At 39.9% G+C, this 17,021-nt stretch overlaps 1 protein-coding gene across 4 annotated transcripts in view; it reads right to left on the bottom strand.

Annotated features, from left to right (window-relative positions):
- Positions 1–513: 513 nt before the first annotated feature.
- The window catches only part of CERT1 (ceramide transporter 1), a 50,655-nt gene continuing 34,147 nt past the window's right edge, over positions 514–17,021 (bottom strand). Inside the window, exons 8-18 of one of the 4 annotated variants that reach the window (XM_035099505.3) lie at positions 16,835–16,927; positions 14,782–14,868; positions 14,159–14,251; positions 13,563–13,640; positions 10,189–10,284; positions 9,346–9,478; positions 9,187–9,257; positions 6,506–6,634; positions 6,269–6,398; positions 4,325–4,461; positions 514–3,557 (exon numbers count right to left, since the gene is read on the bottom strand). In XM_035099505.3, coding sequence (XP_034955396.1) covers positions 4,334–4,461; positions 6,269–6,398; positions 6,506–6,634; positions 9,187–9,257; positions 9,346–9,478; positions 10,189–10,284; positions 13,563–13,640; positions 14,159–14,251; positions 14,782–14,868; positions 16,835–16,927 — 1,038 coding nt within the window. In that variant the 3' untranslated portion in view covers positions 514–3,557; positions 4,325–4,333. Of the gene's footprint in view, positions 3,630–4,324; positions 4,462–6,268; positions 6,399–6,505; positions 6,635–9,186; positions 9,258–9,345; positions 9,479–10,188; positions 10,285–13,562; positions 13,641–14,158; positions 14,252–14,781; positions 14,869–16,834; positions 16,928–17,021 lie in introns of all 4 variants that reach the window. The other 3 variants (XM_035099504.3, XM_088652986.1, XM_035099506.3) reach the window with 3 other exon arrangements.

A 17,021-nucleotide genomic window follows, 5' to 3' on the forward strand; every position in this document is an offset into this window, starting at 1 on the left:
AGAGCCATTCTAAAACTTGAAGTGGCAATAAACTGCCATCTCATTGGTGTGAATTGGCTCAAAATCAATAGTACCAAAGTATGTGGTCATGAAATAAATGTTTTCAGCCTTATCTTCAGAATAGATCTCAGATCAAGGGGTACTTTTCAGTCTCTCTCTCTCAAGATGCAAAAAAGGGTTCATTCCAACACATGCCCCCTCCCAACCATGTGGCTCTCATTCTACACATGCTCCATGTACCAAATATCTGGTTGGATTGTGTATGCACACGTTGATCACTCACTAAAATCTCACCATATTCAGTTTGCCATTGCATGTGGAGTGTCAACTGAGCTCTATGGAAGTTGCTAGCTTTATTTGTCAACCTAAACTCTATACCACCTTCGTCAGCGCAGGCAGGCAAATAGTTACTGATGTATATCAAGCTATTTTTAGATCCATTAATTAATTTTTAAAAACAAAACCATTTCACTTGAGCACTTCCGAGTATTAAAAATAACTACAAAACAGAAATTTGTTTGTAATATCTTTTAATACTTTTCACTTTTAAATACTGGTTTTTAAATTTGTGATTGTAACATGGAAGAGCCAACTCAGTTTAGCCGTTTGTTTGTTTTTTAAAGTTAACAGAATCATAAAGCTATCATAGAACAGTCACACTCTACACACTCAAGATACTCTTTAAAATGATTCATGTTTTGAGTATGTAGATGAACAGTGGCAACTCAAATACAGCTTCATATACAACGGTTGACAGAAAGATCAGTGAAAAGTTTGACTTGACAATTTGATTAAGGAGAACCAGTACAACTTTATTATGAACCAGCTCAGCCCAATAAGATAAGAGTTAACTTCTTTCAAGGTCAAAAATTGCACCCACCCCCCACCCCAAGAAATTTGTAAGATTTAGACAGACTGGAAAAGAAAATATTAATCAGGGACAAAAAATCAGGGAGAAATGAGCAGTGCTTGTTTCCTGACCTCCTTTTCCATCTTCTACCCCACCAATTGCAACAGCTAAATACATGGGGAGAGGTCCATCGTTTAACAGAAATCAGTTTATGTGGTGGCAGAGCCAGGCTTTGAATGAAACGAACAGGCACTGAGGAGGCAGAGCCACCTTTGGGGAAGGCTCCACATACATAGAGGGCAACTGTATTGTCAAGTTCATACAAAAGTCAAGGAAAAGGGACTGAAGCATGTGTTCACCAGCTATTGCCAATGACAAAGGAGGATATGGATAGGCAGAATGAGTGTTTTGATGGAATGACTCATTTGGAAGGGCCAGAGGTGGAGAAGAAAGAGTTTTCTGCTGGGGGAAATGTTCTTTGCATGAGCTGATTGAGCCTGTCAGTTTCTTAGAAGCTGCCATGTCATCATTGGGGTTTTTTTTAAGCTCTTGCCATATATCCCAGGAAGCCTCCAGTTATCAGTTGGGCAGGGCTAGCTCTAATAAAGTGACTCCGCTTGTCTAAAAGTAAAATGTATTCTTTACAAATAGTATATTTAGTGTAATTTTTATTTACAGAATTGCAAAATACATCACATTTAGTGCAAATGCAACTAATGATATTAAGATTTATATACTGCTTTTGTAAACTTTCCATCTCTTTGTATAATAAAGCTATCCAATTAAATTAGAGTTACTTGCAGGTCTTCCATGATCAGTACCAGAAATGGCAAATTGTTAAATCTGCGTTTGGGGGTCTAAGCATTGTTGAAGTTCCCATCAGTGGCTATGCTGAATGAACAATTTTATCCTTCAGTTGATTGTAAAAAGATTAAATGTATCTGAGGTATAAGAAACTGTATATAAAATGCTGACTGGTGATATAGTAAACAGATCAAATTTCTCAACTTACTTGCCTTACCGGCATTACCCCATAGGCACTTCTCTTCTACATTTTCAAATCATGATCAGAATTATTCTGTAATAAGGCATATTCCATGCACATTATTTAGAGAAAGGCAAATAAAGGAGACTAAAAAACATGGAATCTGTGTGCATGTGTATAAATCAACCATAGTGTGTCTACCTTAGCATATCCAAGACACACCAGCCATACCCAAGAAAATTTGCTTCCAACCTCAACGATTTTCATCAGCTATATCTTCATTAAAAAGTACTGTCTTTGTTTTCAGGCATCAGTTACTCTATATGAAATAAGACTTTCTGCTCTCTTTTCAAAAATATATCCAAATCTCGTCTCTCTCTCTATATATATACACAAGTTGATCTAACAGCTAAAAAAACAAAACAAAACAAATCCTCTGAATAATCTCCATTTAAAAGCACAACCAACACTCAAAAGGACGACCAGTCTTTTGTCACAGTTCACTTTTCATGTTATTTGTTGGCATCACAGACAGGCATATCCTTGAAAGTTAAGTTCTCACAGCAACTAAGGGGAACTTTGCTTTTTCGCTTTTATGGATTTTTTACATTTTACAATGCAGATTGTGGGTGGGTGGGGGGCAAATATTACATGTGTGAAAGGTTGTATGTATGAACTTCATAGCACAGCTTTATTGAACAGAAAACAAACAAACATGCAGGACCAGAAAACAGCATATTTGCTCTTTCTTTGTGACTGGGAATGTTATATTATGTATTCCAATTTACTTTAATAAATATTACACAGTGTTAACTTCTTGCAGCTTCAGGAAATCAGATTGCAAGAAAGCAAGGCCATCACACACAACCTGGGCAAGACACTTTTTTGGGTGCTCACGCCTTCCTGCTCACGTCCTCTACCTATTTAGAAATTCTGGATCATGTTCAAGAACTAAATTTCTGTAGCACATTTTACACAACTAAAAAATACAATAGAAATATAAAGATATCTGGGGGAGGGGGAAATAAAGCTTTTCACACTTACTCCATCAGAACCCTGAAGATCTTCATAGGAGCAAGACCATAGAAAAGGCAAAGTCGTAAGGATCTCAACAACCCTCTCATATTAAGAGATGTCTTACATAACAATATGATTTATCATAGAAACCAGCAGCAATGAACTATGATTATACAAAGCAAACAGAAAATCCCCCCCCCCGAAAGACAGAGTTTACTGAAAACCTTAAGGAAAAAAGTTACAACACGCAGGTTTTTGTGTATATAAAGCACATACAGTATGTTATATGTGCATTTGTCCTTTGTGCTTTTTTTAGACATACACAAAATGGAAGCTGTGCAAGAGTCTTATGATGAAGATCCACAGTAAACAAAAGCTTTTCAAATTATTCAAAAGTTAAAGCAATAAACCAAGTTGGTGATCCAAAAGTTGTATTTTTCTTCTCTAAAGCAAGCAAATAAAGTAGAGCCACATACATGTATCAACACATGTATTTTGTGTTTTGTTTATAATTACACACCAATTCAGCAAGGTGAGCTAGCAGAAGACAGTGAAAGATCAGCGCCATGGCATTGCAGTATTTCTTCAGTTGAGTACAGAATCCAGGACTTGGGTCATAAGACTGTAGATCCTACGTTCCAGCTTGGAGCATTCATTTTGGTTCATTTCTCCATGTGGAATGTTCACACAGCCTTGTTCCAATCACTGGGGATGGAGGAGGGAGGGGAATGGATGAAAGCTTCAGTTCTGATTACCACCAACAAAGCTAAGACGGAGCTATAAAACATGAAAATGTGGAAAGCACAATAATGTCTTTATTATATATTCCCCATTCATGGTTTCATTTGACAGTTCAGAATGAAGAGATTCTGTTGAGTATTATATAACAATAAGTGACACCCACAGAAAGGACAGAAGGGGGGGGGCTTAATCTGTGGGCTTAATAATGAAAGCACCACCTGACATTTTATTTATTGTTCCTTCTGCATTTACTAGCAGACAGATTGCCAGCAAGGTTACCTCTTTACATTACCCATTCCTACTGTTTCCTAGCTACATGATTTCTTAACTGATCGTTCTTGGCAGCTGGAGAAACCCACTGCACCGCCTTATAAGGGGGCAAAAGCAAATATGTGCACTTATTGTTTCTTTTACAGTATATGAAACACAAGGAATCAAACTATACCAAACTTCAGATATGCTTCAGGACAGCAACATTGCAATTTCAGTTTTCACCGTATTTCAGTGACAAAAGCAATTCCCACAAAGTATGATGTTGATTCTCACATTTTACCCTGCAACAAATAAACATCTTTCTTGCCTCCCAACACAGGAAGATTTCAAACTTACTGCACCATTTTAAAATTACATTGTATTTCCAGAATCTTAGTATCTCTTAATTATGCAATGGCTGTCTCCAATGGCAATAATGTTGCAGCAAATGTTAATTTTGACTTAACATATTGCATTACCTGTTAACACTAGAACAAAATAGGCTTTCCTGACGTTTTCTCTTGCACATACGATGTGAACCGCTTCAAGAATTTTGGGTACTCTCGCTTTGCTACTGCCCGCAACACAGAAGCTGGTGCCCAACCTCCAGGGTTCACTACAAATAAAGATGAGAGTGATGTATACACTGAAAAGTGACGTTGCATATATAAAAATGCAACTAGAACAATACACCTATTTTTATGCAGAACAAATGATTTTATTAAGAAGGCCTGCTTTTCATCAGTTTCATCAGTTTGCCTCAGTCTTTGGGCATATCTGAATACTGCACTTGAACTTATAGGCACAGAGGTTGAGAGCAGCAATTAACAACCCAACAAAGTTTTCTTCCGATCCCTGATGAAAGTGGCAGATGTCTTAGTCCCTGTTGGGATTGCACAGAACTGTGTCCAAGTGTAGAGTTTATTAGCTATGTGAAGCAAAGATTTCCCTTGCATAGGGTTGGTCCACTCTGACTTGTGTACTCTGTGGGGAAAATAAAATCTAAGGAAGCAACAATGTGGGGTTTCAGGGGTCCTTGAGCAAAAACTACCCTTGATGCCTGAGCAGCTTCACCTTCAGGTGGTGCAGGACCAGAAGAAAGTGCTTTTGTGACATTAGCCATAAGGGCACGAAAATATTATTAAAAAAGTAAATCCTGAGATGTGGATCCTCCTCCAGCAATTACTCATCCTCCCACACTTCAGATTCAATTAACACTACAGACCTGATCAGAGAGCCCTTGAATGGCTAAAATGTGTGTGTGAAATAGCATGAAATTATGTGAGTGTGTGCTGCATACATGCATGTGAGAGTATGTGTCCTGTATGTATGTGTGGTTCATGTAGGGAGCTGGAAATATATTTGCAGCTAGATGAAGTGTAACTGGTGCCCACAATTCATTACATGTGTTTGGAGGTCCAAAAAGGTTCATGATCCCTGGCTGCAGCATAAGAAGCATGGTGAATATCGATGTAAGAACCAGTGGGATCCTGCAACAAAATATTGCATGGTGGAGCAAAGGAAATTATGTACAAATATAAGATCAGCAAAACAAAAACCTAGACAGAAATACATGTATCATTTTTTGTAAATTTAAAGTATAGTATTTATAGAGAAAAGAGATTAAATATATGTACCACATTTAGTAGCGACTAGGCTATGAAACCCAAGAGCTACTTCATCCATTGCACCCCAAATAGTAAGTGCAAAAAAATGTGAAGGGTGAACGCATCTAACAGATACACACCTATCAGAGAGAAGGTTTGTCTGTGGCCTCACTGTTCATTGTAGGAAACCTAGTCTTGTTGATATGTGAAGTGGACAGAAGGCATTTAGCCAAGTGTACTTACTGGTCATCAATGGGTGGGTTGAAACCCACTAGTACTACGGTAGTGGGTGGTGGCCTGATCCAAGGTGGGTTGCAACAGGAGCACTACCACCATGCAAATATAAGGTAAAAGATTAATGGCCCCCAAACGTTTGTGAGTCCTATGTCTGAAAATACCTGTTCTAGTGTCTCGGCTGCCTGCCTGCCTTATCTCAATTTTTTTTTACTTCAGTACCACTTGGATTTAACTTCAGTTTCAACTAGGGATGCCATACGTCCGGGGAAATCCGGATCTATGGCAGCCCATGACAGCAGTGCCTTTTTTGCCGATTTCCCATAAAAATAGCTCAAAAATGGTATGGTTGTTCAACAACTTTTGGCAAAACTAAGAAAAGCTCAACAACCCCCCCCCCCCGGGCCAAGCGCTCAACCCTAGTTTTAATAGTCCTTAAAAGACCCTTTGACTAGATTGGCTCAAAGTTGCCTCATTTATATAAATGAAATAGCGTTCCAATTTTTAAGTTCCCAGTTTATTATATAGAGCGGGGCTTTTGCAGAAACTCAGTTTGTACTGAAATGTGTAGACGTGCCTTACCATTTGCTACATAGGTAATCTTGCATAGGATGTTGTCTCTGCTTATCTCCTTGTTCGCTTCTGGTGGGCTTACCAACGTCTGACATATCATAGCAACATTTATTTTGGCACGAACACATCGATTGTTCAACTGTCAAGGAATACAAACATTTAAAACTGTTATGTTGCTAAAATACTAATTAGGATGAAATATTTGTTAAAGCAAGAAACACCCTCAGAACTGGAATATACACTTACAGGAGCACTATCATGATCCACAGAGAAGTTGCAGACAATCCATGTTTCACTATCGTTTTCATTGAAAGCTGGTATTTTTCTAATAGCAGACAAATACAGCACATCACGTTGAGAAGCAGGCCACACTCTCTAGAAGAAAAGAAAATGGTAAGCATATTTACAGCACTTCAGAGCACTTAAACCACTCCACACACATTACCTTATTGTAATCCTTACAACAATAACAATTCTCAGAGTGGTCAGCTGTGTTAGTCTGTTGCAGCAAACACAACTAACATTTACAGTATTTATTATACCATGAGCTTTGATAGGCCTGATTTACACATCATGCTAAACGGAATCATGGGTTATGGCAAATGTTCAAGCTCCCAGAGAGGCTCCTTTGCTTCTTTCTCCCTGTTGTTCTGTAATTGTACTGAGCTGAGCCATAGCTTGGCTGAACATGGTGGGAACATTTTGAGTTTTGGGGGAGTGTTGTGGGCACCAATCACAAAATAGCTACCATGGGAGTGTGTGGTGGTCAGCTATGTTCTGATCGTCGAGATCACATAATACTGATCACACACATACACAGAGCGAGTGTTGAATTGAAGACTTGCCAAGCATGTGCTCTATCACTAGACTACTGTCCCTCTCCCAAGTATGACACACCATTATTGAAGATCAAAAGGAAAACAGATTTAAATACCTAACGAACCAAAAGTTTTATGAGCAAGGTTATTATCATTATCATTATTTAATGTATCTCGCCTTTCTCCCAAGGCAGCTCACAACATTTAAAAACATCATTATAAAATGTGAAATAATAAAAACAAGCTAGTTAAAAATAGTTTAAAGGTAAAGGGACCCCCTGACCATTAGGTCCAGTTGTGGACGACTCTGGGGTTGCGGCGCTCATCTTGCGTTATTGGCCGAGGGAGCCGGCGTACAGCTTCCAGGTCATGTGGCCAGCATGACAAAGCTGCTTCTGGCGAACCAGAGCAGCACACGGAAACGCCGTTTACCTTCTCGCCAAAGCAGTACCTATTTATCTACTTGCACTTTGACATGCTTTCGAACTGCTAGGTGGGCAGGAGCAGGGACCAAGCATTGGGAGCTCACCCCATCGCGGGGATTCAAACCACCGACCTTCTGATCGGCAAGCCCTAGCCTCACTGGTTTAACCCACAGCGCCACCCAAAACATGTTTAGTTCCAGCATTCAAATACAGTTTGCCCTGACAGCAGTCCAGTGGTCAGCAGTGTCTGCACCTTAGTTTTCAAAGGCCTGTCTGAATACCAAGGGTTTAGCCTACTGGTGGAAGGACAACAAAAAGGGAACCAATCTAACCATTATTGGAAGGGAATTCCACAATATGACAGCACCTGTCAGGAAAAAGGTTCTCTCTTGTGTCTCTAATGCTGATGGGACCGAGAGAAGTTGCTCAGTCAAGGATCTTAGCATCCGAGCAGGTTTGCATTGGGAGATATGAGCTTCCAGGTTTCCTGGGCCCAAAATGAATGAATCGGTAGCCAGTGAAGTTAACTGGCCCCAGTCAGCAGTCTGGCCAGAGCATTTTGAACTAGTTGAAGCTTCTAAACACTTTTCAAAGGCAGCCACATGTACAGCGTGTTACAGTGGTCCAGCTGGGATGTAACAAAGGCATGCATGCATCACTGTGGCAAGATCTGACATTTCAATAAATGAGTACAGTTGGCACATGGACACTCTCCTCCTGTCCGGTTCCCAGCATAAATCATCCACCAAGGTGACCAAAGCTGTCTCCTTTCTATAATGAGGCCTAAAGCCTGACTGGAATGGAGCTAGATAATTGGTTTCATCCTGAAGCTGAGAGGCTGCCACATGCTCTAACACCTTGCCAAGGAATGAAAGATTGGTGACTGGTTGACAATTATACCGTGGGATTCAGAGAGAGTTGTTGGTATTTTTGAAAAAGAAGATGTCTAACCAATGCCTCTTTCAGGCATGGTTGGACTCTGCCTTGATTTAAACAGGCATTCACCACCACCCTTATCCATGCCACCAGTCCCCCTCACAACTTCTTTTATAAGTCAGGACTGGCAAGGGTCAGAAACACATGTGATAGGCCTCACCCCTCCACAACTTCAGGTTCTGCAAGTTGAAAGGTGTTCATTGTGACTGGACAAACGGGGGCTGAAGGAAAGGGAATAAATCAAAAAAATTCCTTGCTACTAAAGAGCAACAGCAGACATAGAATTTTTCACTGTCCGATCTGGCCTGCTATGCATAGGTGCCAAGTTCCAGATTGAAAAATCTGGGATCAGCAGCGCCGCAGCACCGGCAGTCGCATCTACGCATGTCCGGAAGTGCGTAGAAGCAACTTCCAGTGCCGGTGCGGCACCAGAAGAACATGGCCGCCGGCAGGAGCTCCGTAATCCGGGGGAATACGGGGTATTTTGCCATTCGGGACACCTGCGGGAAACGGTAAGAAAATATGGGTGTTTCCCGGGGAAAACGGGGTACTTGGCAGCTATGCTACTATGAAGAGTTCAGCAATGCTTCAATAGGCTAAACCACACCAGAAGGGATTGAATTTTTTTTTAATAGCTAGACTGCTTGTTTCCTTTCTTTATAGTGTACATCATTTTTCGTAGCATACATGGTACTGTGCAGTCCTATGAAAAAGCTACTGAGTATAAATGCAAAGCCTTAAGCCTTACCTTGTGTGTCTGGTAGATTATGATTGCATTATCTGCTAAAGTTTCTACTACATGGAAATTCTCAATGGTTGCTAGAAAGGAAGGAAAAATATAATCAAAACAAACAAACAAATAGCTAAGATTTCTGTACACTATCCGTACCAACAGAGGGTGACTTACTTTCCCAATCATTACGAACATCAACATTCCAGAAGTAGTGGCAGACCTCATGCCCTGTGACGCCTTTGACTGCATGTGTGGCCTTCAAAGGATCGAGAACAATGCCGTTTTCTTCCACTTCCCTCCTGTACACCTTTGAATAAATGTAAAATGTTTGAGAACATTTGCTTGGTTTCATCCTGGAAACTAAAGGCAGTGATACGAATAAATATTATGTCCAGGATGGGTCTGAGTTATTTAAATATAAATATCCTGTAATGCTACCTCTAAATATTAATATTAAAAATGGAACCTGAAGCACAACATAGTGGAGCCTTCCAACCTGCCACCCTCCAGATGTTTTAGACTACATAAGTCCCAGCCAGCACAGCTGTGTAGAAGCAGAACACCAAAAAGAATCAGCAGGATGCCTGTGCTCAAATCCAAACCCTGCTTTCAAATTAGCAGGCAGCCTAAGGCATGTTAGCAAACAGGAAGGCAGTAAGACATACACAAGAATACTGGGATCCAGTATTATTTGCAATATTCAGTTGAAAATAAGGACTTTGATTACATGTATGGGGGGCGGGATCCAAATGAGGAATGAAAAGGTGGTGAGTAGACAACTTTCTCAAAAAGGAACAAAACTTGTAACCTATCATTTGCAGAAATTTCCAGTTCATATGCCATTTGCTGTTAAGGAACTGTACCAACTGTAGCCATCTTATAACGTTATCTTTACTTAATTTCCCCCCCCTATACTCCCCTTTGATACAAGAAAAAATTCAATCTATTGCATTAGTGCAATAAAACAAATGTTAGTTTACATTTCCAAAATATAAACTGTTACAATGGTCTACAAACCTTCATTTCACCTTCTTCAACCACCAGCTGCCAATTAGCATCTCCCCCCACATCCTGTAATGAATAGGTCATGTGGTTCTGCACCATTTCTTCCACCTTCCGGAAAAAAGAAGAAAAAGAAAAAGCACATTTATGAAAAAATATCAGTCACTGTGTGGATTTGTGGGGGGTGCTCAATGAGCCATCGGTAGTCGAACATCTGAAAGAGATCGATTTGGACAAAGGAATTTCTGAAAGCAAGCAAGCATAAACTACAAAGGATTCAGACAAAGGTGAGTCTCCTTCCAAAAATAAGATATTATTCATATCTCACCTAATGATCTTAGAGTGGATTACACTTGGGTAAGATACAATGCAGTAACAGAACATAAGCAAGCAATACAAATGTTTTTCTTTTTTTAAAAAATCATTACCAGCTATCTCCCTTAATCTGAAATGTATAAAATCACCACTGTTAAGGAAAGGCACATTAACCACCTCCCAGTGTCTATACCTGTCTAATCTCAGGGGGGGGGGCATTCCAGAACTGGGGCGTCACTACTGAGAAGGTCCTGCTACAGATACCAGCCAACCAGACCTCCACCAATGATGGGGCTTCTAATAAGGCTTCCTTGACAGATTTGAATAAACAGGCTGGCTAATATTGGGATGGACACTCTCTTTCAGGTAGTTGGGGACCAAGGCATCCAGGTTTTTATATGTCAAAGTCAACACCTTAAATTGGATTCAGTGAGATAAAGGCATCAAATGCAGATGCTTTAGAATTGTTGCTCACAGGCCACATCCACACCTGTGCAGCTGCAGTCCCTGGAGCATCTTGGACAGCCCCAAACAGAGCACAGTGAATTTCTATCTCATACTTCTTGTTCTCTCTTTTAGAGTGCCCTGTTTCATACATAAAGTTAACTTGTTGTCCCCCAGATTTATGAAACTAGATTCTGTAAGCCAACAACAAACAATTGTTTCAGATTCTGGCCAGCTGGCAGTAAATAAGCTAAGCCACTGGGTCTGGATGATCAAACAAAGCATTATGTGCAAACCAAGCCAGTCAGTAGCAATGACTCCTAGCCAGGGAGGTTCTCAGCCAGCTCAGTTTGTCAAGAGTTTGTGTGCGGTGCGTGCCCAACTTCCGGCACAACAATGAAAACTCAATTTTGAAGCCCCTAAAAATTATGCAAGTGGAATTCTTTTTTCATGCAGAATTCGTTCACAATGTTTACTATTTTGCATAATTTTTTTTTTTTTTTTGCTGGTCAAGTAGTCGTGCAGAATACTGAATCCCTTTCCACAAATACCACCACTCTGGTTTGTGAGATCCTTTGCAGGCATATTCCACATGCTTTCAAATATATCCTTGTAGTAAGGGTTAAACATTTTTTTAAACAACCAGCCAAGATTCCTGTGAATTATGTGCCTTTTCTGGGCTCATCCAGAATCACAAAAAAGGACACAGCATTGTCCATAGCAGCATTCAAAACTCTTTAGCACCCTGGTCAGTAAACCATATATTCTACTACTTAACCATCACATATCTTTAACCTGATTTGGGGAAGATGAAGTTTGCTTCGCCAGGCAGAAGCAAAAAAATAAATAATGGAAGGGGGCCACCCACTTCCTAGAGATATTTTCACTCCTGCCTTTGTCCCCAGATAGAGAAGTATCACAACCAGTGACTGCATGATGACTGTAATAAATTTATGCTGGACTGTATTACTTGTCATCTATATAAAGGTAAAGGGACCCCTGACCATTAGGTCCAGTCGTGACCTACTCTGGGGTTGCGTGCTCATCTCGCATTATTGGCCGAGGGAGCCGGCGTATAGCTTCCAGGTCATGTGGCCAGCATGACAAAGCCGCTTCTGGCAAACCAGAGCAGCACACGGAAACGCCGTTTACCTTCCCGCTGTAGCGGTTCCTATTTATCTACTTGCATTTTGACGTGCTTTCGAACTGCTAGGTTGGCAGGAGCTGGGACCAAGCAACGGGAGCTCACCCCGTCACAGGGATTCGAACCGCCGACCTTCTGATCAGCAAGCCTAGGCTCTGCGGTTTAACCACAGTGCCACCTGGGTCCCGTCTATCACCCAGAATAGGGCTTCTCAAATTTCCTGCCGTTAGGGCTACCTGAGACACCTGAAAATTACTTAGGCCTACCAGGCAGAAAACGGTGGTGCTGGGGCAGATCCAGTCACAAAATGATGGCAGGCAGAGGTAGAGTTTGGCATAATCAGTTGCCCTACCATACTATCCACCCAACCCTCTGGAGTAGAATTGGGGGCTGCAGGGGGGGGAGAGGAAGGGGAAATCTGGCTGTATAAGTGGAAGTCCAATGGATAGCACCATTTTAGTCTACACAGAACACTTTCCATAGGCATTGGTCTAAGAAGGTACATCATCAACAGTTAACACAGATTTGGTTTGGTTTCCCATATGGTTTGGTTTCTAATATGGAACATGTGGTGCATAATTCTCAATTGAATTCTAACTACAAACCAACCGGCTATATAAAAGAACAGTGAAAGATCTTCAGACTTTTACTAGAACCACTACATAGAATTTAAGAAACATTTTACAGCAGTATTCATTTCTAATGGATGGAAGAAGTCTTCTGCAATTTGGAGCAGCTAAAGAAAACTCATTTGCAAGGAAAAAGCAAGACAGAGGAAGTCGGTGTCTTTGAGCCTGCTACAAATATAGTTTGTGTTGATATCCCATTTTAAAGTCAACTGACCACTAGTACCGGTATAACTCCAACATGAGGTACTTACTTAAGAGATTGAAAATATTCAGTATTCTGATGTTTCCAAACAAGGGAGAAGATACTAACTGCAGACCTCCCATAGTAAATTTCATTAGGACAGTTTAGGCTTAAGTTTAACTAAATTTACAAATTTAACAATTAGGATTTTCTCAGCTCAGACGCTTGGGAAAAGTGGTGCTGCTCAACTTAGAAGAACTGCTTTGTTGCAAATGGAGAATTTAAATACATTTGGGAACATCTTTGGTTTATATACAACAGTAGCTATTTTGAAACCAAATTCCTCTGCATCCTACACAGACCAGGTGTCCTGCTGCTTTTATGGTAAGTTATTCATATCCAGAAAGCAGGATATGGAAAAGCTAACATGTTTAACTTATGTTCCATAAATTAATACTGCTTCGTTTTCCAGAAGAGGACCTTGGCATGGAGTGCTAGGTGTAGAAGTAATGAAACAATATAAAGTTCTGGAATATGCACTTCCTTTTTATGGGTTCATTTGCAACTTGTTTAAAACAAGCACAAATGAGCAATGTAACAGGGGAAGCAGAGGCAATAAAGAAGATGAAATGCAGCATAAAGATATGTAAAGCCACTCTGTGTAATCATACAGTACCTGGGAGCTGAATCTGTGAACATCATCAGAGGCACTGACTAGATCAATGGAAGACATGGAGGAAGAGCGACTATAGGGCTAACAGGGACAGACAAAGAAAAAACCAAGTAATCAGAACAAAAGCACAACAGAGCATTCAGTACCAACTTCCAAGCACAGGATAATGAAGAAAAGGAAGAACAAAAGCATCGTAAGCAGTGAGTACAGCAGCAAATGCTGACTTCATTCTCCCAACATTGCCCTGTACAGAATTTTCTCTCCCTGATGCTAAATGATGATGGTTAGATTTGATGCACAATAAATTTTCACCGGCTCAAAATGCACCATCATCAACAGGGTGCAAAATAAGGGCTTGTGGAAATTTGAAAAAGAAACTTTATCCCCAAGTTGTGAATTTTTAAAGCTTAATTTCCAAGCACAAAAGTTTAACAGAAGAAGTGTTTCAAGGTCAAGCCAGCTTCCTTCCCCCAAAGTTAAAAGCAATTTCAAGGACCTATTAGGAACAGCAATGGATTAGATTATAAGCAATTAATTCCAGTTACATTGGAATACAACAAAATGATTTCCCATCAAGGAGAGCCTAGGAAACACCTTACCTTTGGGACAAATCTGTGAGACCCCACACCAGAAAATGCATCACCAGGTGGCAATGATGATGGCCAGTGTAATCTGACCTTTTCACTCTGGGACTAAAATAACAAGGTATAGTTATTAGTCTGTAATTTTGGATGTATCGTGTAATTTTGGATGTAACAATTACCACAGAAATGCTAAAAATAATTATCTATCTATGGCAGGCACGACATGGCACTCCAGCCCGTAAGTTAAGAATGCAAAGCCTTAAAGATAATGGCTGTGCTGCAAACAGACAGCAATTGTCTCTTGTCTGTAATATTAACAAAATAGAAAAGTTACAATGCAGGGAGCTTAGTAAACTGACCTAAGTTCACTCTGTTCATAATAAAGGTATTGTAGCACATTCACATGTATAGCACTCTGCCAAGCTACAGCAGAATACTACTATATTTGCTCTGAACACATATTTTTACATAATAAAGTGGGATTCTAAAATAAATGAACTGAAATGTTATATTGGCTGCATGAACCCACAGACAAGGTTATACTTCTGACAAGAGCTTAGTATGTGATCTTAAAGGGGCTTAATTAAACTCCACTGTGGCATACATGCTCTTCACTTAATTAGATAAACATCCATTACCTGTTCTTCGATTTTGTCTTGCCTATCAAGAGCAGCTTCTACAGCATCAAAGAATTCTTCTTCATTAATCAGACTGTTGGGACCCTCCTATAACAAACACGAGTAAAGGTCGCTAACAGGTACAAACTGACATTTTTAAATAAACCAAATGAACAATTTCTTCATTAAGGGGAAAGTATTTCATTAAAAATGCTTTTGTAAAAAGCTGTTTAGACAATTAAAAATAAAAATAAAACAATTGCGTCAACTTTCTACAGATCTGTTTATATCATTACCTTTTATGCTTAATATTTATAGTATAGACCTTTTACATATTTATAATAAGGTGGTGAGAACATGGGATTCTATTACTGCCTTCCCATATTAAGGTAGTAGTTCAAGCTGCTTGTTAAGCAAGAGAACTACCATACAGGGATCACAAGACTAGATCTAGGTGAGTCCTGGCAATCACAATTTTAAGAGGACACAAACCCAAGACTAAAGGACAAGGAATAATAAACATCAAGGATACTGGAAGGCAGAAAATGCCACTAAGCAAGCAAATATCAAATGCGAACTGGTGGTGATGTGTTAGAAATTCTGAAGTCCATAACTTTTCACAGCTGGCATTATTTGATATCAATTCATGCTGTGCATCTTGTATAGACAACTGTCACAGAAGTTAATGCTAAAATCTCCACTACTGAAATAAATGGTTCTTAAAGAGCTCAACCTTGACTGGATTGCACCAAGGGCGCTTTGAGGGGCCATATCTCATTTCTGAGCAATGTCCTTCTACTCCTACAAAGGTTTGGAGTGCCTGTATCTGTTACAGTCTCTGCTACCATCTTTATTCACATAACTGCTGGGGAACAAAGTTCATAAGCAGCATGAAGCAGTTGGGCTAGTTTTGCATCTTTTACTCCCCATGCATTTTTACACAATATATATCTGGCACTACCCACACTCTGGAGTTTGACACACACATTTCCCAGTTCTCTTTCCTACACAGCAGCATAAGGAGCTGGAGGAGCTGAAGTACCAAGAGCAAATCTGAATAATGCTTAAGCATATACATGGAAAGTTAGGCTGGCATCTATTTCCTGTTCATAAGAGTACATGTCCTAGGTAATGAGAACAGAATCCTGATTTAAGATGGACAATCCTAAGCTCTCTTACTATTCTAGCTAAGGGTTTATATTCAAGATCTTAGTTGCAAAAACCTTCACACTATAACAAAGGTTCTTCAAACTCTCTGGAGTCAACTTCTTAGTTGTATTTGTTACCACCACATGACTGGGAAGTAATTGGTTCATCTGCATAGTATAAATGAATAATTACAATGCTTTCAACCGCCGCCACTTCTTTCAAACAAGCTTTATAGCATATACAAGTTGACAGTAAAGTCCGATAAAATGGACAGGTGGGGTCTGTTGCATTCCACATTCTTTCAAACTGGGTCCATAATCTGGAAAAGCTACAAATGTTTCAGTCTCGTTATATTTAATGAGACTTAGCATGAGAAATAGAACAATGGATTGCATCGGGGATAGGCCCTTACGATTATTCACTGATTAAAAAGTAAGGGAAAGGTTTTAGCAAGAAGTGTATTTAAGCTACTGTGCTTTCAAATCTAGTAAGTCACAACCCTTTCTTGATGCGCAGGAAGTCTGCACTGAAACCTTGCTTCCAGGTATTCATGGTCCAGGGTAAATATTGAAAAAAAGATAAATATTTGAACTTCATTGCCTGGTATTCTAATATTTCCCTCAGGACTACCGTGTTTCTCCAAAAATAAGACACCGTCTTATATTTATTCTTCCTTTAAAAAAAAACCCCCACAGTGGCTTATTTTCAGGGGATGTCTTATTTTTTATTACGTGTCCAGCCTTGCCTCTTCCTTGGGGCCCTCCAGAACTGCGCCTATCACTATGTCTTATTTTCGAGGTATGGCTTATATTGCGCAAATGCTTAGAAATCCTGCTATGGCTTATTTTATGGGTATGTCTTATGCTTATGACCACCACCCATGCATAGCCTAAGGACAGAGCTACCACGTAACACCAGTTCCTACCTCATAATCTGGCCCACCAAAATGAGACTTTTTTTTAAGTTCTGTCATAGCATTTTTGTAGGCTTCTTCTATTCTCCTCCTCTTTTCAATTTCCTGTAAGAATACACACAAGGGCAAAAGTTTATTTCTAATCTCATATTGGAACAAGAATTGAACACTGTGATAGCATCTTCATAAATTGCTATAT

This window comes from Zootoca vivipara, chromosome 10, assembly GCF_965207765.1.
Source record: "Zootoca vivipara chromosome 10, rZooViv2.hap1.1, whole genome shotgun sequence".
NCBI lineage: Eukaryota > Metazoa > Chordata > Lepidosauria > Squamata > Lacertidae > Zootoca > Zootoca vivipara.